The sequence below is a fragment of the Idiotropiscis lumnitzeri genome, chromosome 11 (genome assembly GCF_059441095.1).
Source record: "Idiotropiscis lumnitzeri isolate Australia: NSW breed Sydney's pygmy pipehorse chromosome 11, RoL_Ilum_1.0, whole genome shotgun sequence".
Lineage (NCBI taxonomy): Eukaryota > Metazoa > Chordata > Actinopteri > Syngnathiformes > Syngnathidae > Idiotropiscis > Idiotropiscis lumnitzeri.
In genome coordinates this window covers 12,005,833-12,027,186 of record NC_142401.1, presented here as the reverse complement: position 1 = coordinate 12,027,186, position 21,354 = coordinate 12,005,833, and the positions used below count along the sequence as shown (strand labels likewise).

General features: G+C 41.0%; 4 protein-coding genes across 4 annotated transcripts; 2 read left to right on the top strand and 2 right to left on the bottom strand.

The window, feature by feature from the left end:
* Positions 1 to 290: 290 nt before the first annotated feature.
* Positions 291 to 7,325, bottom strand: mfap2 (microfibril associated protein 2). Its single transcript, XM_088309223.1, has 9 exons — positions 7,247 to 7,325; positions 5,838 to 5,895; positions 5,672 to 5,719; positions 5,540 to 5,566; positions 4,081 to 4,170; positions 3,963 to 4,004; positions 3,801 to 3,888; positions 2,132 to 2,205; positions 291 to 2,048 (listed from the first exon to the last, which is right to left on the bottom strand). The coding sequence occupies exons 2-9, from the start codon at positions 5,866 to 5,868 to the stop codon at positions 1,942 to 1,944; spliced, it is 507 nt and encodes a 168-aa protein (XP_088165349.1). The 5' UTR covers positions 5,869 to 5,895; positions 7,247 to 7,325; the 3' UTR covers positions 291 to 1,941.
* Positions 7,326 to 8,079: 754 nt separating this feature from the next.
* On the bottom strand, positions 8,080 to 12,390 carry sdhb (succinate dehydrogenase complex, subunit B, iron sulfur (Ip)). Its single transcript, XM_088309739.1, has 8 exons — positions 12,223 to 12,390; positions 11,654 to 11,787; positions 11,236 to 11,321; positions 10,970 to 11,106; positions 9,822 to 9,938; positions 9,622 to 9,723; positions 8,576 to 8,698; positions 8,080 to 8,497 (listed from the first exon to the last, which is right to left on the bottom strand). The coding sequence occupies exons 1-8, from the start codon at positions 12,292 to 12,294 to the stop codon at positions 8,417 to 8,419; spliced, it is 852 nt and encodes a 283-aa protein (XP_088165865.1). The 5' UTR covers positions 12,295 to 12,390; the 3' UTR covers positions 8,080 to 8,416.
* Positions 12,391 to 12,582: 192 nt separating this feature from the next.
* Positions 12,583 to 14,845, top strand: mrpl20 (mitochondrial ribosomal protein L20). Its single transcript, XM_088309740.1, has 4 exons — positions 12,583 to 12,847; positions 13,014 to 13,124; positions 13,975 to 14,052; positions 14,286 to 14,845. The coding sequence occupies exons 1-4, from the start codon at positions 12,761 to 12,763 to the stop codon at positions 14,457 to 14,459; spliced, it is 450 nt and encodes a 149-aa protein (XP_088165866.1). The 5' UTR covers positions 12,583 to 12,760; the 3' UTR covers positions 14,460 to 14,845.
* A 981-nt stretch (positions 14,846 to 15,826) lies between these two features.
* Positions 15,827 to 21,202, top strand: atad3 (ATPase family AAA domain containing 3). The gene is made up of 17 exons (XM_088308931.1): positions 15,827 to 15,891; positions 15,967 to 16,190; positions 16,681 to 16,757; positions 17,092 to 17,193; positions 17,268 to 17,327; positions 17,406 to 17,475; positions 17,547 to 17,712; positions 18,389 to 18,458; positions 18,607 to 18,762; positions 18,845 to 18,901; positions 18,975 to 19,100; positions 19,185 to 19,309; positions 19,406 to 19,457; positions 19,869 to 19,939; positions 20,038 to 20,205; positions 20,534 to 20,642; positions 20,735 to 21,202. Exons 2-17 carry the CDS (start codon positions 16,001 to 16,003, stop codon positions 21,152 to 21,154), a joined length of 2,019 nt encoding a protein of 672 aa, XP_088165057.1. The 5' UTR covers positions 15,827 to 15,891; positions 15,967 to 16,000; the 3' UTR covers positions 21,155 to 21,202.
* Positions 21,203 to 21,354: the final 152 nt, after the last annotated feature.

The following is a 21,354-nucleotide window of genomic DNA, read 5'->3' as shown; positions in this document are numbered from 1 at the left end:
AACTTTTACAGATCGAATTTGATAATGGTTATTCTAGTACACAAACATACAGAAATATATATATTTTTTTGTCGTAATAACATATACTGTACATTAACAAATGATAAAATGCCAATGACAACAAACAAACAAACAAACCCCAAAGCCTTTAGCAAGTAAAAGTGGGACATTTTGAATCCCTATGTTAAGTTTGGGCAACTCTGTGTTAGACGATTAACACCGACACATGTCCACGATGTTTGTATCCTCAAATAAACATTTGTGGAACCTGAATAAATGAGTCTGTGAAATACTGAAAAGCTGTTGTAAAAAAACAAAACAAACAACAAACATTTTATTACCTTTAAATCAAGACAGTTTTACAAAGCACCAGTAGCGCTTCAGGAGAAGCCTTCGCAAAGCATTTTGTGCTCAAAAAGCTGAGGTCATCTTCTTGGCTGATGTCAGTGACCGCTTTGACTGAATGACTTTTTTTTTTTTTTAAGTACAGTATAAGAAAACAACATACAATGCATGTGATTAATACGGTACAGTATGCAAAACAAACTGAGAGTGTCTCCGCAGCAAGTCGCATCTCTAATACAGCACCAGTGTGAGGAGTTTATAGCACCAGTGATTCGTACAATCATCAAGCTTCTTTGGAGTATACTGATCCATACACAGGCTCATACATGTGGGGAAAAAAGGCAAACAGTGGAGCGTGAGAAATAGAAGAGGTGACATTGTAGCAGGGATTCCCAACCACAAACTCATCCGGTGAGCCGCATAAAATATTGTACTTAATTGGTCCGAAAACTATTACTAATTTATTACAAATAATCTTTGTTCATCCATTATAATAGTGTCATAACTGAATGCTTTTCCACTCACAGGCAGAAAATGCTGTTAACCTATGCACCAAATTGTCGACATTTATACAACTGAATAATAACTGTGTTCAACGGAACCAACCCAGATTCAATTTGGTCAAGGATTTAATTTTTTTTAGTATACAGTGAACGTCCTGCTCATCGCAGGCGATGAGTAATAAAGTACATTCGTACCTTGAGATACAAGTAAATGCAAATGATACCTCGACTGGCAATTAGAAAAAGATTAATGACTGTCTTAATCCTCTACCATCCTGCGTTTTACGCCGACAGCAATCAACGCTTTTACATCTTTTGGCATGATGACTGATCGATATTGTGGGATGATAGGTTTGTTAGTCTGCGGGAAAAAAACCAAAACGGGATTTGTTTAATTGTAAACATGGATCTGTACACCGTACGATATGTTTGTTTTAGCCATTGTTCCTCTGGCTCTCTCTTAATATGTTCTTGAAAAGGTTTGTATTATTTTTAAATATTTTTAAGACCTAAAAAAGTGCCATTATTGCTATAAAACCATGCCTAGGGAGTATTAAAATTCTATGTAGTGGATTTCACTTATTGCGGAGGGGATCTGGGAAGTAACTCGTGCGATTGGGGGGGGGTTACTGTTTCAATGGGGCTAGATGATTTGAGATAAGAGTGTATTGAGATACAAGTGAGGTCATGGAGCAGACGCAACTTGTATCTCAAGGCACCAATGTAACTGCCTCCTCTCCCACAAAATGGTCATGCTATGTTGTAGTTGACTGTAGCCATCACAAAATGGTGCCAAAGGACTATGTTTATGAAAATGAAGCGCCTTAACTCACATCAACAAAACCCATTGGCTCCAAAGATAAAACGGTAAATAGGTTTCCAAAAAATTCTAAATGCAGAACCTTGAATATGAAGGTGTCCAACTGTATATACCTTTTTGTGCCATTTTTTTTCCCGTTGTGTGCTGTGAGGTGATTCTAATGTAAAATATGTGCCTTGGCTTAATAAAGGTTGGGAAACACTGCATTATAGGACACATCAGTGAGGAAAGAGAAGAGTTGTAGATGGGTGTAGTGCCTCTCGAGGGGCCCAATCAGCAGCCACCACCGCAGCTCTTCCCACAACTTCCTCCCACAGATGCGCAGTGGCCGCTGACCGCCGCCACACCGCAGCGCGAGAACTGGTCCCGGCACAGGTCCGCTATAGACAGGTGAGTTCCAGGTCAGAACGACAAAAGGTCGGGTGCAAAAAAAATAAACGAGTAAACAATGTAGTGACCTGACCTCTGAGCAGCTCTTCATGTGCACACACGGTCCTCACGCAGACCTCCCTGTTGATGACGTACACACGCCTCTGACTGCAAAACAAATGTGATGAAGAGCATTCACGTTATAAGTAATTTTTGGCAGAGGATAAAGAATGTATGCTATCGTCCATGTGTTCCTGCAACATTTGTGTTGAAAAAAATCAGTCCCCTTAAAGTGTGACGCCACATTCATGCTAATCATTAGCCTGTCTATGGCGTGTCCAATTATGTGTTAGCATTAAGCTAACAGACTTTAAGGCAAAAAAAACGATGTGTTTTTAACTACACGATGTGTAATACTTTATAATTAGTTTTCCAGTAAACTGACACTAAACTACTTGGGGTGACATAAAACAGCTTGAAAGCTCTTTTTTGAAGAACTGTTTACTATCTGCCCAACTCCTCCTTGCTGTGAACTGAGATGAGTTCAGTCCTCTGCCACAATGAAGTGCTCTTATCTCAAATTGCTGTTTGCAAGTCACTAATAGTTGCCAGGTCGCGCAGCTGAAAGAAAAAAGGCCTCTTGCGTAAAACAATTTGGTGTACGCAATTTGAGCTGAAGGTGCTCCCATGAGAATGGGAAGGTTGAAAACAAGAAGTCATGCAGGGACATTGTACCACTGGAGACAAAAGGAAAGGTTTGACGTTCATATGTGGCACCAGTAAAATATGCAAATGTCACTAAAGGAAATTAATTATGCGTACCAAGAATACGATTTTACGGGTCTGTACAGAGAGAATCTTTTTTTTGGAATAGCCATGTCCATGTACTATTTTTTTCCCCCACCTCTTTCCCACACACGTCTCTGTTTCTTTTTTTTATGCCCCATTAAGCCCTCCAAGTAGCACAGTTGGAATAAACAAACTTCATTGGAAAAGAGGGGAAATGGGCTGAGTGGTTTAAAAAAAAAAAAAAAACACACACACAAAAGAAACACTGTATTTCAAAGAAAATACTGATAGCCGTCATCACATCTGATGATTCACATGCTCTAAGTCCGCTCGTTTTAATGTGGTTCTGGTTGTGTCACTTTTGTCTCTTCCTTTTGGTGGTGAAAAAGAAAAAGAAAAATACAAGGGGCTGCTGCATCATGGAGCAAAGAAGAATAAAACTAAGAATAACACTTGTATTTAAAATAGCCACTTAACTTTTCCTTACGATAGTTCGTCTAGCTAAATGCTAACAAACAATGTAAAATGCCATGGACAGGCTAACGAATAGCATCCGTGTCACACAGTGTTATGAACAATGGATATTTGAAAACAACCGGTGGAGTAACACAGCTCGACAAAGATTACAATATTCACATGCATATTTTCTTTTTCCTTTGTGGCATTTAAAAAAATAATAAAATTAGATTCCACATGTACTGTAAATAACAAGAAGAGGACCTTGAAAAGAAATAAATAAGAGAGCATTGTTCCTCGGACTACAGAGACCCAAGGTCTTTAATTAAATAGGAGAGTGTGCATGTTTGCATCTGTGAGTATTTAAATTCCACTAAAACTGAAATTCTTGAGGCCATGTAGGCTGACTGAGTTCAGATGGTCTTTCTGGCTAATAAATCGAAAATAGATGATGACATGGTTTGGGGATGCTCGGATAAATCGCTCATTGCGTATAAGCGGTTCCACGTGTGACATACCTGTAAAAGCAGAGACTGTTCAGGCACTGCTTGCATGGTTTGTGCACGGAATAAAGTCTGGTGCAGGGATACTGCTCCTCTCTGCAGTCTGGGAGTCCAAACATGCGCAAAATTTACAAAGCAAAATCTCTCTACAGGAAGTCAACAGCTCAATTTTCTTACCGAGAGGACCGGGCTCTGTGGGCTCCGTCTCCAAATCAGTCTCTGATAGCCATATGAGAAGAGAAGAAAACTCAAGACTCATTCTCCAGATGGAAATTCAAAGAGTTAGCAGACATACCTGGTTTCTCTGGACGGATCACGGGATCGATTCGAATCTGCTGCTGGAAATTTCCAGGAATAGATTCATGAGTCTCAGAATCTGGGCTATCTGAACAGAGGGAAACAACATTCTTTTTTCCAGAAACATGAATAAGCATTTGAACTGTTCCTGTACAATCTAATGAGAATGTGAAATATATATATATATATATATATATATATATATATATATAAAATGTAGATGACATTTGAAATTAAGAGCAAATTCTTGAGTACTGAAAGATTGGGGTAAGGGTCAATCTCCAAGTGCCCACTTTGGAATGGAAATGTTTTGGACCCCCATGTATCCCCTTTGTTAAGGTGTCGTGATTGTCAGTGCACGAGTGACGTACTGGATTTAAAGGCAATAAGCGGTGCCACTTTGATTGGCCTTGATTGGCATCAGCTGTGATCACACTCACAGCTGTACGCACCTCCCTCTCTTAGATCCGCCGGCCTGCATTTGTCTGCCAAATTGCACAGGTCAGCATCAAATTTTGATCAGAGATGGCTGCCTGTGTCCCAAAATTTATTTTTGACGCCGATGTAAAAAAATGTCCTTACTGTGTTTGTAGCACATCAGGTTGTTGAGATGTTGTTGAGAATTTTTGGATCTACAATAGCTTGCGCCCATACGGATTATACAATGCATTGTTATTTATAGCTATACCGTTTCAGGAAGAAATGAAAATCCACCTTTTGCAGAATGTAACCCGTAATTCATACATTTTACGGAATATATTACTATATTACATATTATTATTATTCATTTATGATAAAAAAAAAATTCATACAAATTTGATGACCAGCGTTATCAATGAGTATAAGCCACCTCTGCTCAGGATTTATGGCATTCATGAAAATAGAACCCTTTAAGTCGAGTAAAGTCAAAAGTGATGAGAGTATAATGGGCAAAACAGCTCGGCTGCATTAACAGTTATAGTCCATTTCTGTTACCATCTGCAAGTGTTTACATTTTCTACCGATCACTTTTCCAGCATTTTAAGAAATCCCCAAACTGGCCTCCTGAAAAGTATTTTCCATCCATGTAATGAATCCATGTCATTTAGTTGATGAACTTTTTGAATTTAGAACTTGCATTAATTTGTTCTTTTTCTGTAGCACTTTTCCTTTTTAGATGCGGTTGCGCTACAGCCCATCCCACCTCTTGCCCAAAACAAATGTCGGAGTCCACCCTGAACTGGTTGCCTGTCAATTGCGAGGCACATATAGGCACACAAGCATAGGGAGAACATGCAGAACTGTGAAGTGGGCGTGCGAACCACTTGTCCAAATGTGTACGTTTGAAAAGTGCAAATGCAGTACAGATGCAGATATACAGTACCTACTGTACAGTGTGGCCAGTGGACAAATATATTCATGCATAGAACGTGAAACATACTGTACACAGTGTATGGATGAATCAAACCATGCCTTACCTGGAAAATAATCGGGCCCATAGTCCTCTAGAAAAGCAAACAATACATAGATCAACACTTTGGAAGTCATCCTTGTACATGTTGCTGTTCCATCCATGACGAAGTGGAGCAATATTGACGTCATGAACTCACCAAGAAACGGAACTTGTTCCTGGTATTGAGCCTGGGCAAGCAGCACAACTGTTGAGAGAAATAACATGACATGATCAGCACTCGCGAGATTTGTGTCAACTTTAAAGATGACATATTCATTATTACACGCTTGTGAAGAATTTAATTAGGGACAGGGTGCTGTTACCTGGCATGCAGATCAAGAGGAGGGCTTTCATGGTCACTCTGGGAGGTAGTCAGACAAACTATGGAGAAAATCAGCAGAGAAAATGGATCAACGTGAGAATCAAGGCTTTTTTTTTTTTATTCACTGCATGTCCTTTGTCCTCAGCCCCCCCACACTTCCCCCTTCACCCCCTCTACTGGCCCCAGCAAAAGAAAATTAGGGGAGGTGGGGGGGTTGTGACAGCAAGAATGTGGAAAGTCTCTCCTTCCTAAGAACAATTGCTCTGTTTTCCCACTTTTCCCTCTGCAGCAGAGAGTCTGGGGCTGCATTCCAGGAAAGAAACGGCGGACCCCGGCACCCACTCTCTCATCCCCCACTTACTCCCTCCCTCCCTCCCTCCAGCCGTCGAGCCGTCTGCGTCCCTCATTTCCCTTCTGTCGCCCCCTTCCAGCTTTTGCCCCCCCCTTTCTTCCTCGAAGCAAATGGCCTCCTGGTTGAGGAAAGGGCCTAAAAACAGCGACAGCGTCAACGTACTGTACACGAGAATGACGTCATTGAAATCAATCGAAAGCTGTCTTCTCCTTCTAACGCTAATGATGTTGTTTTTCGACTGTGGAAAAATGTTCACGCGCCCTCTTAGTTTCTCCACTATACTGTACGTCATCCACACGACACAAAGCATAACTGCAGTTGGGCTTTTTTTTCACCTTCCTGGATCCTTATTGCTAGGTTTTTGGAGATTTAACTCAAAATGACTCCAAAGGAACTTCAAAAAATAATGCACCAGACATTTCTGTATGCTGTTTTTTTTTTTTATTGACTGTATTGCATTTGTGGACCGCAAAGGTTAAGTAAAATCTCACGTTTTGAATGCGCCAGAATTAGAAAACACACGGGCAAATTCCAATGATGCGTCACAGTGGCATCAAAGGCCATATGTTTTCACAGCACACATCTGGGAGCTATTAACACCCCCTCAGCCCCCCCCCCTTCCTCACCAGAGACCCCCACAATACACACACCCCACATACACTACATTCTCAGGACAGAAACAGAAATCTCTTGACTTCAAATTAATCCTTTCTTTATATTTTCCAGCTAAATGTATGAAATCCTGGTTAAAAATCGCCCCCACACACTTTGCCCTCATTGACCCCTTTGTCTGGTAGTTTTCCCCTTTGGCAATCCTCCTACCATTGCTGCGGGGGCTTAACTGTAGTCCCTCCTCCCTGCATCCCCCCCCAGTGAAAGCACAAGACCACATGACCCCAACACCTCCATGCAAAGCACCCCAAGAGTGAAGTGTAAAGTTGAACTGCATTAAACAACAATAAGTTGATTTGTTCTCAAGACTGAGTTAAGTCGAACTATAAATGCATGCAGATGAGAAGAAACTGTAAATGAGGGGGGGGAAAAAAGTGCCCACTTACCAAACCTTTGGATCAATGTGCTGCGACTGTCGTCCACCTTCATGCGCCCTGTGAGTGCTGGAGGACTTTGCAGCGCCACATTGCACCACCCCGCATGTCAAGTCTCCTCCCCGTCCAGCCTCCCATGCATGCATGCGAGCAGGCCTCGCGTCTGGATGCTGCAACTTCGCAGCTCACTGACCCCAGGACAGCTCATAATCAGGAAGTTTGGGAACTGATCAATTTTGGATTAAGTTAACACAAAACTAAGGAGAGGAGTGGATCACAAATACATACTCATGCGTTCATACTGTAGTTCATTTCAACGGCATCCTCCTTGGCCGACACTGACAGCAGTGCTTCTGCTACATGGCAAGGGTGTCTTGACTTTTGCTGTTGTTGGTTTTGCATCTTCGGTGTCATTGTGTAAAGGGTTCAAAACAAAGAAAAGCAAGCACTCCATTGTAGAAGTGTATTTGATGCTCACTTGAAATCTTAATATATATTTTAAACCTAATTTTCTCTCATGGCAGTTATGTGCCACAGCACAGTAGTTTGAAATCTTGGGCTTATATGGTTTGACAATTTGTCAACAGAAATGTGTTGTCAAGTCCAATTTGGAATAACAGCGCCTTCTAGGGGAGTGGTTTGGAAACCGCTTCACCGTTTTGAATCAGCATTTTAACAGTTCGCATTTGTGCATAAATGACGCTAGCAATTATTTGTCAATTTTCCAAACATCAGAGCCGTAACCCAGGCACCAAAAAGTGCCAATATATATGTGAATGCCTTTTGAATCTCACTTCTAGCACCCTGCCGGACAAAAGACAAAAGCAACAGAACAGTGCAGCATGCTATTTCGAAGATTTATTCTCTGGAAGGGAGTGTTGTAAGATCTGAAGGAACATTCTCACTCTTTGTTGAGACAAGCTGCAAAGTCTGTTTTACAACAAAAACAAAAGTCTCATTGTCTCCCAAATGCACATCTACACTGGAGTTGAAAGTAAGAAAAAACAGATGTGGCACACGCAAGAAGCGTCTCTCATTTTGTTCATGTGCAATTCAGACCGACATACAGTTCATCAAGCAAGTCTTGTGCGTGTTTATAAAGTCATCAGACATCAAGAAAACATGTTTTGGAATCAATTACATATAATTTAATGATATATGGTACAGAGAACACCTGGCTTTTCAAACAGCAGCTGCTTTCTTCTCTTTATAGGTAGCCATCATCTTCTTGATCTCCGCAATGGCTTTGCCCGGGTTCAGGCCCTGTGAGGACAACACAGGCGACACTTAAGCATCACGCCTATCGGTCGCCGGTCGTTCAGTCGTGGCTGGACGTGTTACCTTAGGGCATGACTTTGTGCAGTTCATGATGGTGTGGCAGCGGTACAGAGAGAATGGATCCTGCAGCTTGGACAGACGCTCCTCCGTGAAGTCGTCCCGCGAGTCGATCATCCAACGATACGCCTGGAGAACGACAGGGAATGTGAGGTGACATGTTCTTCCACTCAATCACAGAAGTTGTGAAAAGTGCTATATAAATAAAGTTGTATTGTATTGTAAGGTACAAAATTATCCCCTGTTCATCGAAACAGACAGATTTCCCAGAGTACATTTGTGAGTAAATAAAGACAACATAATTATTTCAGTGTGTAAGCTTTTCAGGACATTTTTGTTCAGTTGTGGGTTGGGATATTTTTTAAGTAAATTATGTATCAGAAAAATAAATGTGGTCATGTGGTATTTTTTTTTGTTTCTGTTGTAAGGCAAAGCGCTTTGTTTTTCTCACACTATGCGATCACAGTAATTCATTTTGTTCTGACTGAAGCGACAGTAGTGCGGCGCTGGAGTTCCCCACCATCGTTTCTGACTCGTTACTTATGTACTCCTTTTCCATAGAGCCCACTAGTGTTTCATACTGAGATGCCACCTAACAGCAATGCCTCGTGTTGCAGGCTACATTTAAAAGCACATACAATTGGATGTTAAATTGGCACTAATGACAATTCATTACTCCAAAAAGTGTTCTATTTGAGTGAAACATATGCCATATTCAAGAAAAGTTTGTTTTTGCACAATATTTGATGAATACTAAACACATTTTCAACAACTGCAAGATGTAATGGCATTATATAGTATTGGTATGTACTCAAACGTAAGCACTCAGTCTGAAAAAAGTAGTACGGCCGGTCTTATTACAATTACAATTGTTAACTTCTGTTTATACTTCGCAATACATGTGAAAAGGTTACTTCACTGCTTGTACAGTTAAAAAAAATCATTACTTTTTGGACTCTAATTCATATCAACTGGATTTTTTTTAATCCAATCAAATCTCAGATTGACAAGTATCACAGAACAGATTTTGGTTGAGGTACTGACGTACACACCTGCATGAGCACAGCAGGTCCGAGGTATTTGTCACCATTCCACCAGTAGCTGGGGCAGGAGGTGCTGCAGCAGGCGCAAAGGATGCACTCGTACAGCCCGTCCTGTACGAGACAAAAAAGAAGTTGGGTAAATCCTGAGCGTCACGCCACTTGTGCTATGGATAGCTGATGTGAATGCAGAAATGAAAGGAAGGACATGCCAGTTTCTGTCGGTCCTCCACAGACTGAGTGTACTGCTCCTTCCCCTCTTGGGACTCATCCTTCTTCTTCAGGTAGGGCTCAATTGACTTGTACTGAGCGTAGAAGTTGCTCATGTCCTGCGAAGGAAAGCATGCCTACTTAAAATATTGCATTCTCATCTATATTCGACATCTACAAATAACGCTGGTCCACAGCTAATTTTAATCAGAAATTGCTTAATGTGTTTCTAAACATATTTTTTATGTTGATTTAAAAAAAATGTCTTTACAAATTTTCCTAGAACATCTGGTTTTGGAGATTTTCATTTTTTTGTTTTTTAATTCTGACCTATTAAGCTTTTTCAATATGGATTTTACCATATGTTGTGATTTATAGCTATGATGTTTCAGAAAATAATCCCACCAGTCGCTGAACTTAACTCATAATTCATTAATCGTACAATATATATATTACATATTATTATGAAAACTTGATAAAAAAAACACATTAAAAACTCAAATGCTTGTGTTTAAAATAAGAAAATGGCCTTCTGTAATATTTTAATTTATAAAAACATACAGGAATGATATAATTAAATATAATGTAAAATAATCAGTAATTGCCTTTTTTTTGCTTCAATGTACATTGTGCCAATTCATATTCATTTGAAGTTCTCACAAAAGCATAAAGAATATTTGCCTGTGAGTATTGTTATAATTATCTGTCTACATTTGTTGCTGCACCAAATATTCTTTGCTTTGCTTTTCTTTAAACACTGTGACGCCAACACTACTTGTTACCCCCTCTCTGGTGTTTCCCTTTCCGCTGTAGCATTAAGATATCAGATTTAAAAGCTGAATTAACTTTTTATTGTTTTATGCTAAGTTTGACAGTAAACTTCAACTCAACGGGTAGTGGCATTAAACTGCTTGAAGCCTCAGTATTAAAAAAAAAAAATTACAATGTGGCAAAATGCTGATTGTTGTGAAATAAGTTGAGTATAATTCTCTCACCACCATATAACACAAATATAAAATTTTTGTTTGCATGTCAACGCAAAAAAAATGATGGCTTATGCCTTGTCTAATCTTGTCTTGTTATGTCTAAATTGGGTCACTTGTATCCCAAGGGACCACTTATTAAGATACGCCTCAGAAGGTATACTCACAGGCACCAGGTCTTTGACCACATACATATGTGGAAGGGGGTAAATCTTGCTTGGTTTGCTGAGATTAGTGTCAATCTTGTTGAGGCAGGCCAGCGTGTTTCCACCATTGATGTTCATTGCACACGAGCCACAAATACCTGCATTTACAAGACTGTGAGTGACACCTCACAAGGTTTTTGTTATTTTACCCCCCTCCAAACAATTAAGAATAACAGAAACGCTTTGCTTATGTTCTGATGTCAAAATTGAACCATCAGAAGACACACCTTCTCTGCAGGAGCGACGGAAAGTCAGCGTGGAGTCCATTTCATTTTTGATTTTGATTAGGGCGTCAAGTACCATTGGGCCACATCTGGCGGAAGGATAAAGGAGCCAAAATGTCAAACAGGCACATGGGAAAACATTTTGGCATACAAATGTCAGTGCGTTGCTCAATGAATTTAGAGAGCAGGTCAAACTGTCACAAATCAACATGAACACTGATTTAACTTAAAAGGTAATGCTTCAACTGCAAAATAACAATCCCATGACAAATCAATATAACTGAACCGCTTAGGCTGAACACAATCTGTTCAACTGGGCGATTTCCAAAATTTGAGACCGGATTTGGATGTTTCGCTGTATTTAGGACAACACTTAATACTCTGCAGCGGTCACGGGTTTGGATCTGGGTCACCTACGCACGTGTTCAGGTCGATGTCGAAGGTCTGCATGCGAGGCTTGTCTCCTGGAGTGTCTGGGTCCCATCTGTACACCTGGAACTTCTTAATCCGAGGCTGTGCTGCAGGGGCGGCTGCTGTCTGTGCATATCGCACTGCCTGCCACGACACAAGCCAATATTTAAACAGCTGTTAAAAAGCAAGAAGTGGGATACACTAAAGATTAGCGTTCCTAAGCATTAAGTGAAAGTGGATATAAATTGAATAGTTTGCAATTCAAGTTATGTTTTTAAAATGTGAAAATGGTTAATGTTAGTTATGTATATTTAACATAAAAAAACTGGCAGTAAAATGCTACAATAGTAAATAAAGACAATCCTAGTGAGGATAAGCGGTTTGGAAAATGGATGGCTGGCAAGATGAAGTGTTTCAAGCTAAACACCAAGTTCAACGCAGTTAGCTAGTAGCAGCCAGACTGTGTACTCGGTCTAGGCGGAGTCCTCTTTTGTCGGAATTATACAAAAATATGTGACAATAACTTCACATTTGTATGGGAAAAAAACTTGTGAGAGTCTATGATAATTATAAACATACCACTAGACCAGCTGAGGAGCGGAACGCCAGCACACTACAGCGGCTCAAGGACGTGAGGGTGGCTACGGACATGTTGGAGTTTCAGTTCTGTTGACCTCCACTTCCTCAATGTCCCACAATCCACCACTGTAGCGTCACGAGGACGTGAGAGCGCTTCCTTTGGGTACTAGTATCGCCCGGATTATATCGCGCCGCCTTGCCCTCCATTTTACCTTATCAAGATTTTTTTTAATCATTATTCTAATTAAATGATATAATAATGTTTCAAAGGTCTTTAAAGACTATTTTAATACCAACTATCACTTTCAAAAGCCACTACCCCATTGAGGAATAAATATTGAAAAAACTATACCCCTGGTGCCCTTCTCGGGGTTTCACTGTATTGTACTGGATATTAAATCAAGCGCACCTCGAGTAGTCGTGCCATTTGCGTGCAGTTTGTCTCCGTAACACATCGAGTGTGGCTCATGCGGATTTTGTTTAAGGTCACTCAACCCCGTGGCCTCATTTTGTGTAAGACTTCTGTGAAGATTCAAAAATGGTATTCCTGACATTGTCCAGGTGGATTAGAAATCGCGGACCCGATAGATACTGGAAGGTTCAAGAACTTCTCAAGCATGCACGGGTAAGAGAGCAACGTGTGCAATCAATACTGCTTCACGTTTGGGTTGTCTTACACGCCACGGTGATCTTCCTCTTGTTTGGTTTTATGAGAAATGACGCACGGAGACCCGAAAGATGTCTCTTAAATGGGAAGATCGTCATATAAGATTCTTGACGTTTGTTTGAAGCATTTCAGAGGCAGAAAGAATCGCTGTTACAGTCTGGCCGTACGAGCTGTCAGGAGGGCGTTTCTCTACGCCACTAAAGGACGCAAGCTGAAGAAACGCAACATGAGAACGGTGAGATATTCACATTTCATTATTGGACTCAATATGACCTGGACCCCCCACTGAAATCCAATCCAATACAATATGTGTAAGAAGTGATCCAAAATTAGTATCACAAAAGATATTTTTCAAACCCAAACTTCAGCATATAAGTTTCTCTCTTCATTATGGACCAGTTGATAAACCAACACAGGTAGGAAGCGAGCCTCCAGCGTTAGCATCGTTCAGTGCCAGAGTTGTGGCAGGGCAATGCACCTGCTCATAATGCCCTGAGCATCCGACAGTTCCTGGCTGAAACGCAAATCTCTGTGCTGGAGCAACCTCTCTATGCGCCCTCACCGACCGACCTTGCTCCTGTCCCCCGCCCAAGCATAAATGTCTTTCATGGGGACTCAGTTTGAAGATATGGACTACCTCAAATTGTAGCAGCGAGTGCTGGAAAAGTGTATTCGGCTCCTAGGGGATTACGTAATAGATTGGATTTGAAATACATGTCGCACTTTGTGTTTATTATTGTGGTTACATTTTACCAGCATGTATCTTGATGTATGTCCTCATTGTGAGCAGGGCTGTTTATTCACTAATTGAAGAGAAGAACAACTTTTCTCTTAGCCTTTTTATTTGTACAACAGATTTTTTAAAAATAATTTCTAATATGCATCAGAAGAATTTTTATAAAGGCGCATGGCCAACGATTGGCAGGGTGGTCAATTGAGGGTTTTCCCCCATCTCTTGCCCAATGCCAGCTGAGATGGGAGAGTTATTGAATATGTGTCAACTTGCATATTACAAGTGTGTAGATTATTTCCTAATGTAGACTAACAATGGTCTTGTATCCCTCCTTTGTTTTTCCCTATTTCAGCTGTGGATCACACGCATTGCTGCAGCTTCCCGAGAGCACGGCATGAAGTATCCTGTCCTTATGTGCAACCTAACAAAGGTTAATCTTTTCAAATATTAAATTTTTTTGACTCGCAAGTGTACCACTCACAATTGTTCCAGTTTTGTAAAAATTATAACTAGAATCATAAACATACCAAATGAATTAACTTCAGTGTGAATAATAACTTAGCACTTTTATCTTTGTAAAGCCTTAATATACAATGCAGCTCTTCTGTTGAATTCCATAACATTGTGCACTGCTAAAGCTGTGTCTGGTCTTTGTATCAACAGAGCAGCGTTCAACTCAACCGACGGGTCATCAGCGACCTGGCCATCACAGAACCTCGGTCGTTCCTCGCCCTCGCAAAGCTGGCCCGGGCTCGGCAGCAAGAAGGGTTCTGTGCAGCGCTGGGTGACGGCAAAGAACCTGCCGGAGTCTTCTCCCGTGTTGTTGTACAACAGTAGTGCATGCACTACCGGTTTCTATACTGTATAAATGTTAAGTGGATACATACATGTATTGTTTTTTTTTTTAAATTGTTGTTATTTGTGGTGTAAGGCATTTAGAAAGTTGCAGTTAGTGAAACAATATCAATGATGCAATTGTATTATTGGGATATGATAAGACTGATTTTCTAAAACTTTCTACCTCCACATCATAATTCTAATTCAGAACAATTTAATGTCGTACTAAATAGTGCGTCCACAGTTGACACTGCAATTAAATTAAACAATTATTCAAGTTAGTGTCAACCTGAAATTTCTGGTGTACTTTCTTTCCTTTCTGTAAATATTTATTTCTCAAATGATTGTCCTGTGAATGTTTAGTTATTATTAAACATTTTGATATACTTTTTGTTTTGTGCACTTTTTTGATGAAGCTTTGCGTTAGATAGCTAAACAGTATATTATTGAAAAATGGCTTCGTATTGCATAATGTCAAAAACAAACTGGTAGATTCATTAAAAGCTGATTTAAAAACTCAAGTTCCCATGACAGTTAATGTTCATTACCAAAAAACTAATGATCAATTTGGATTTGGGTTACATTTTCAGGATAAACTTAAAACGCACAACAACTTTACAGTATGCCTGTTTTTTTCAGTACTTTTTACAGTTCCTAAATCAAAGAGTCCTTTTAATGCGACTATTCACATTTTGAGATGGGACCAAGACGACGCATAACAACTGATCAACAGTATGTCACCATTGCGAGGCTACAAGGCGTGTGTCAAATGTCACCAACAGGTTGCAACATAGAGACTGGAACACTCACAGAAAGGCATAGCGTCCAAAATTGATCAGTCAATTGATGGATCAAATACTTGTTGTGAAGTCTGCCATTCAGCTTCTTGTGAGAGTTGTGCAAAAATGGCAGAAACATTAAAGAGCTTGATATATATATATATATATATATATATATATATATATATATATATATATATATATATATATGTATATATATAATTGTAATGTATTGTTATTGTATAAGTAAGTTTAGAGAAGTAAACTCAAGTCCACCTAAAGTTAATAATACATCTTAGGTTCATCTTAAAACCTTACCCAAAAGCCAGAAAAACCTAACTCTTTGTGAGAAATATTTTATTGTTTTCAATGGGTTTGCAAACGAAGCAGTAACGAATCACAGCATAACCAAGGACATCCTGTAAAGTCAAATGTTTGACTTTGAGCACCAACCGGACTGATGTAATAAACCAACATGACGCTAGTATTAAGTTTGTCCTATTGCGGCTGCCGTATTCCATCTGGGTGGGGTCCACAGAATGAACGCTTAGTCATAACAACCAATGAAAAGGAAGAATACTCAATTTTAGCCAATCGTCGATGCTTTTACTGAACAACACCGGTCCGCACCGCCGCGCATGCGCAGGACACTGGTGAGTGGCACGCGCGTGGAGTAGTTGAACCACAGTGTCAGATCTTTGGTAACCTCATCTCGTATTTCCACTCAGAACTGGCCGAATTTAACCGTATTCACCCCCGAAAATGTCATGGTTGTTCGGCCTGAATAAGGGACAACCGGAACCTCCTCCCGGTTTGCCTGTTCCGCCACCGCCGCCACCGCCGGCCGGTGGCTCCAGCGGTGGCGGAGATAAACCCAAGGACAAATGGAGTAATTTCGACCCCACCGGGCTGGAGCGAGCTGCACAAGCGGCTAAGGAGCTCGACAAGTCCCGTAAGTGTTCAGAAAGGAGGGAGTAGGTCTTCACATTACTCAACGGCACTATAACACCTACATCTTTTTGGTTTAGTCCTCTCGTCTCTTTGATATTGAGGCCCAGCAGCCCGGTGTAGTTGACATCTTCTCTCACATATTGTGCAATGATATGTGCCAGTTAAACAATGCTTTTACTCTCCCATCGCCATTCATCCCCGCAGACATGGTTCAAAGGTCATCATTATACTCAAATCCAACCTGTGTGCCTTCAAAAAGGGAACGGTTGTTGCTGGTGAAACATGGATTGTGTCGAGGTTTTAAGATGTGACTCAGAGAGCACTGACATATTTTAGTCAAGTCAAGTGCATATACTCATAATCACAAGAGTCTCAAAGACCATCACAGGTTTGACTCCCCCATCTAGGCAATGAAAAACACAAGAGAAAACCCTTTCAGGGGAAAAAAATATCCTGATCCTGTCCTGGCCTGTGTTGTTGCATTCATCCAGGACATGCCAAAGAAGCTCTGGACTTGGCTCGCATGCAGGAGCAGAGCACCCAGATGGAGCACCAGAGCAAAATTAAGGTACAGCGAAAGAACAAAACATTTATGTCACTCTTCGTCATCTTCATTTAGTTTAGCTCTTTGACGCGACAGTTGCTGTTTGAAATTCTTCATGTTTTAAAATGGACTAAATTTCCATCGATTGATTGCACTGGTTGATGTGCTCATATTGTACATACAAATATGAAGGAAAACAAAAATAACTTTACTGTAGGAAATAAGTGGAGAGAGCACAAAGTAGTAATAAAAATAATAAATACTGGATTAAAAATATTTCTTAATTCTATGCCGATGCTAATGATGATGCTGAAATGTTCTGTGTAATGGCTTCATATTCTATTTTGCCCCTTGACAGGAGTATGAAGCAGCCGTGGAGCAGCTGAAGGGCGAGCAGATCAAAATCCAGGGTGAGGAGAGGAGGAAAACTCTGAATGAAGAATCCAAGCAGCATCAAGCAGTGAGTTTTGTGACATGTTTGGCCTGCATTTTTTCCTCCTTATTTATGAAAGTAATTTTTCCCGTCTTTATCAGAGGGCTCAGTACCAAGACAAGCTGGCCAGGCAGCGCTATGAGGACCAGCTACGACAACAGGTGAGCTTTCATGATTTAGTTTAACATTCCCCAATTGTAAAGAGTTTTGCTATCAGCTTGTGTTTTTTTTTCATTCAGCAAATGTTGAATGAGGACAACCTTCGCAAGCAGGAGGAATCGGTTCAGAAACAGGAAGCCATGAGGAAAGGTGTGTGTCTTGAACCTCGAAATCCGCCAATCAGCTGGAGGCTGACTCATTTTGAATTTCTCCCACAACAGCGACCATCGAGCACGAGATGGAGCTGAGGCACAAGAACGAGATGCTGCGTGTCGAGGCCGAGTCCAAAGCGCGTGCTCGTGTAGAGCGAGAGAACGCCGACATCATACGCGAGCAAATCCGCCTGAAGGCCGCCGAGCACCGACAGACAGTTCTGGAGTCCATAAAGTAAGATGTGTTCATTTCACATGCCAGTTTGGACACATTCACTTGGGTCACATAATTAGGTACACCTTCACAACAGCGACAACTGTCATTTTAATGAGTGAGGAATTAGAGGAAGATCATTTGCCCTTTAGCATATACATTTTTCTTATGTTGTAATGTGCTATGTGTAGAATTTCTTTGTTTAAAAATCTGCAGATTTTTATAAGAGACAATTTACGGCCCATCGCTGGTGTGGACCTAGGAATATCCCCAAAATTGCTTCCTCAAACCAAAATGTCTGACTTGGTGTTCAATTTGGGGCAGGAATGCGTCTCTTTTGGTAGAAATGTTCACCTCATCTTATTGATTGCCGAAACTGGTACCATGGGCTAATATCTCCGAAGTTTCTAAGAGGCATTTTCTTTTTGTGAGGCTTAAAATGCCTACATTTTCACCAGCATACGCACACTTTCAATAATTGGTGATTCTGAGGCATGCTGAGGATCCCAAAAAGCTAGTTCAGAAAAACAATTAACACTGGTTCCGAGTTAGTCTTGGGAGCATGACTGTAAATCCTCTTGGACAGTCTTTCTGAAGAAAGATTTAGTGCCAAAAGTTGTGTTTTTGAAGCACTCGGTCGATGTATCAAAGTGATGCACATCACATTGACGTTACAAACATGCATTGTTATTTTTAGGACAGCGGGTGCAGTATTTGGAGAAGGATTCAGAGCCTTTGTGTCAGACTGGGACAAAGTCACGGCCACGGTGAGTCCTACAGTGGAACCTGTAATGTCCAATATCCCTGAGGTTGGACAATTTGATAAAAGTTGTCACTAAAATAATAATTATGTGCCCCTTAGGTTACACAAAACAACTAACTAGTTGTTTCACGTTTTCTCCTTGCAACAACCAGGTAGCCGGACTGACCCTTTTAGCCGTGGGGGTGTATTCCGCCCGCAACGCCACTGGAGTGGCGGGTCGTTATATCGAGGCGAGACTGGGGAAGCCGTCTTTAGTGCGAGAGACGTCACGCTTCACAGTGGGAGAGGCCATCAAGCATCCTGTCAAGGTAGGACTTTGAGTTCACACGTAAATCTTGTTTTTGATCTGAACACTGTTTTCATCTTTGTCAACCTTGCACTGATTCTTAGACGGTCAAAAGGCTGAAGAGCAAACCTCAGGATGCTTTGGAAGGAGTTGTGCTGAATGTAAGAATCAAACAGCCTCAACAAACTAGTGTCAAGTAAGTCCCTTGTTCTAACAATTTGTTTGGCGCTCTAGCCTACGCTGGAGGAGCGCGTGCGTGATATTGCCATAGCAACAAGAAACACAAGGCAGAACAACGGCCTCTACAGGAACATCCTGATGTACGGACCCCCAGGCACTGGCAAGACGCTGTTTGCTAAGGTACATGGTGGATGATGACACAGTTTCAAACAGGATAACAGGAAAATAAATTTCAGCTGTGAAGCTCTTGTTTGTTTTGAGCAGAAGCTGGCAATGCATTCTGGGATGGACTACGCGATCATGACCGGTGGTGACGTTGCACCGATGGGGCGTGATGGGGTCACCGCCATGCATAAAGTGTTTGACTGGGCCAACACGAGCAGACGAGGGTACGCGTCCTCACACCACACGTGAATAAGATGTCAAATAAAAAAAAGATTTATTTTATTATAAAAGTCATTATAATATTGTTTGTTGTTTTGCAGCCTGCTGCTGTTTGTTGACGAAGCCGACGCATTCCTTCGTAAGAGATCTACTGTAAGTTTGAATTGTTCCGATTTTTGTCACTTGATGTGATTTACCTTTAGGAAAATCTCGTTTCTAGCCCTAAAACAGTTGATTGATTTAATTTTCATTCAACATTTTTTGTTCAAACCAGCTAAAGTAGAGGTGGGCAGATTTTGCACACAACTGCTAGATTAGATTTTTTTAAAATGGACAAGTGGGTCTTTTGTGGATACGTAAACAAAATGTGTTTTTATTTTACAACTAGCAATCTATAATCCAATATTAATAAAATAATGACATATTTTAAAAAATGATTTACAACTATTGTAAATACAATGCAATAACCATTTAAAAGCATATTAGGTATCATGTAAATTTCTCGAGCATCAAATGACAAACTATTGCACGACATTAATAGTACAAAAATAAATGTGTTTACAGGAGAAGATCAGTGAAGATCTCCGAGCCACTTTGAACGCATTCTTGTATCGCACTGGAGAGCAGAGCAACAGGTAAAGTCCCATTCAGTACGGTATTTAAAAAGTTTCAACTTTGTCTCTTTCTGTCACATCTCGAATTGTGCTGTTTTGTTGTTTTATTTCCCACCCAGATTCATGTTGGTGTTGGCCAGTAACCAACCAGAGCAGTTTGACTGGGCCATTAATGACCGGATAGATGAAATAGTCAATTTTGCTCTTCCGGGGCTAGAGGAGAGAGAGAGACTGGCGCGCTTGTACTTTGACAGATATGTTCTGGAGCCCGCCACTGGAGGGAGGCAGTGAGTACAAAGTATTTTCTGGCATAACAGTGATTGCTTGAGGAAACAGTAGCTCATACATGTGGACAGTGTGAGAGACATCTGTTCTTAAAGAATTTAGCACACTATTTTGATTCACAAAGCGATTATTTAACCATGCCCTCCAAAATTACAATAATTTCATGCAATATATCCACACACACACACACACACACACAACTTAAAAAGTCACAAACACGAACATGACATATCCGGGATAGCCTTCAATTTCATAATGAAACTGACCTACGTATAAACTGTATTCAAGCTAGCGACTGTTGTCATTTGTGTAAATGTGTTTCTTCTGCAGGAGGATGAAGCTGGCGCAGTTTGATTATGGTAAGAAATGCTCTGAGATAGCTAAGCGGGCAGAAGGAATGTCTGGTCGAGAGATCTCCAAGTTGGGAGTGGCTTGGCAGGTACGTCCTCCAAAGATGCAAAATGGCCCCTCAAAATCTGCTGTCTTCTTCATCTGGTTTTTAGTTGTAACACTAGCAACATGTCCTCGCAGGCAGCGGCGTATTCCTCCGAAGACGGCATACTGACGGAGGCCATGATCGACGCCCGCGTGGACGACGCCGTCAAGCAGCACCAGCAGAAGATGGACTGGCTGCGTACAGAAGAAGCGGCTCAGACCAAGACCCTCACACCTCCGCCAGCAGGGGGCGCCGCTAGTAGCGCCGTAGGTAAAATGGGCTTCAATCTGCCGCTTGGTAAGACACCTCAAGCACGGGCGGTGATCACCCCGCTCCTCATAAATGAGATGAAGCAACAAGGGGAAAGTCAACCGAAAGGGAGGACTGCAGCACATCAAAGTTCTCCCTCAGCCAGACTGGACTGTGAAGAAGCTGGCAAAGCAGGTTTTGAGGAGCATGATGAAAAGAAAATGGACAAGACTGGATCTTCTCCAAAAGATGGTACTCCAGTTTGAGTCCAATTGTTTCCATGAATTAAAAAGATTCCGAATCATGTCCTGCAAGTGAGTCTGTCCATGTGTCTTCACACATGTTGGAGTATCTTGGACCTCGCTGTCTTGTGGAAGGAAACTAACCTATGTACAAGTACTTGGCAGTCATTATCAACATAATGTAATCAAGTGTGATTAAACGGATCTTTGTTTTTACAACCAGT

Excerpts from the sequence above, each read along its gene's own strand:
- mfap2 (XM_088309223.1), bottom strand. The coding sequence starts at position 5,868 with ATGAAAGCCCTCCTCTTGATCTGCATGCCAG. Across the intron at positions 5,567-5,671 it reads GGAACAAGTTCCGTTTCTTG|AGGACTATGGGCCCGATTAT; the intron begins GTGAGTTCATGA and ends TTGCTTTTCTAG. Across the intron at positions 2,049-2,131 it reads ACATGAAGAGCTGCTCAGAG|CGGACCTGTGCCGGGACCAG; the intron begins GTCAGGTCACTA and ends ACCTGTCTATAG.
- sdhb (XM_088309739.1), bottom strand. The coding sequence starts at position 12,294 with ATGTCCGTAGCCACCCTCACGTCCTTGAGCCGCTGTAGTGTGCTGGCG. Across the intron at positions 11,322-11,653 it reads TTCGACATCGACCTGAACAC|ATGTGGCCCAATGGTACTTG; the intron begins GTGCGTAGGTGA and ends TCCTTCCGCCAG. Across the intron at positions 8,498-8,575 it reads GCACAAAGTCATGCCCTAAG|GGCCTGAACCCGGGCAAAGC; the intron begins GTAACACGTCCA and ends TTGTCCTCACAG.
- mrpl20 (XM_088309740.1), top strand. The coding sequence starts at position 12,761 with ATGGTATTCCTGACATTGTCCAGGTGGATTAGAAATCGCGGACCCGAT. Across the intron at positions 12,848-13,013 it reads AACTTCTCAAGCATGCACGG|CATTTCAGAGGCAGAAAGAA; the intron begins GTAAGAGAGCAA and ends GTTTGTTTGAAG. Across the intron at positions 14,053-14,285 it reads TTATGTGCAACCTAACAAAG|AGCAGCGTTCAACTCAACCG; the intron begins GTTAATCTTTTC and ends TTGTATCAACAG.
- atad3 (XM_088308931.1), top strand. The coding sequence starts at position 16,001 with ATGTCATGGTTGTTCGGCCTGAATAAGGGACAACCGGAACCTCCTCCC. Across the intron at positions 17,476-17,546 it reads ACAGGAAGCCATGAGGAAAG|CGACCATCGAGCACGAGATG; the intron begins GTGTGTGTCTTG and ends CTCCCACAACAG. Across the intron at positions 18,763-18,844 it reads CCATCAAGCATCCTGTCAAG|ACGGTCAAAAGGCTGAAGAG; the intron begins GTAGGACTTTGA and ends ACTGATTCTTAG.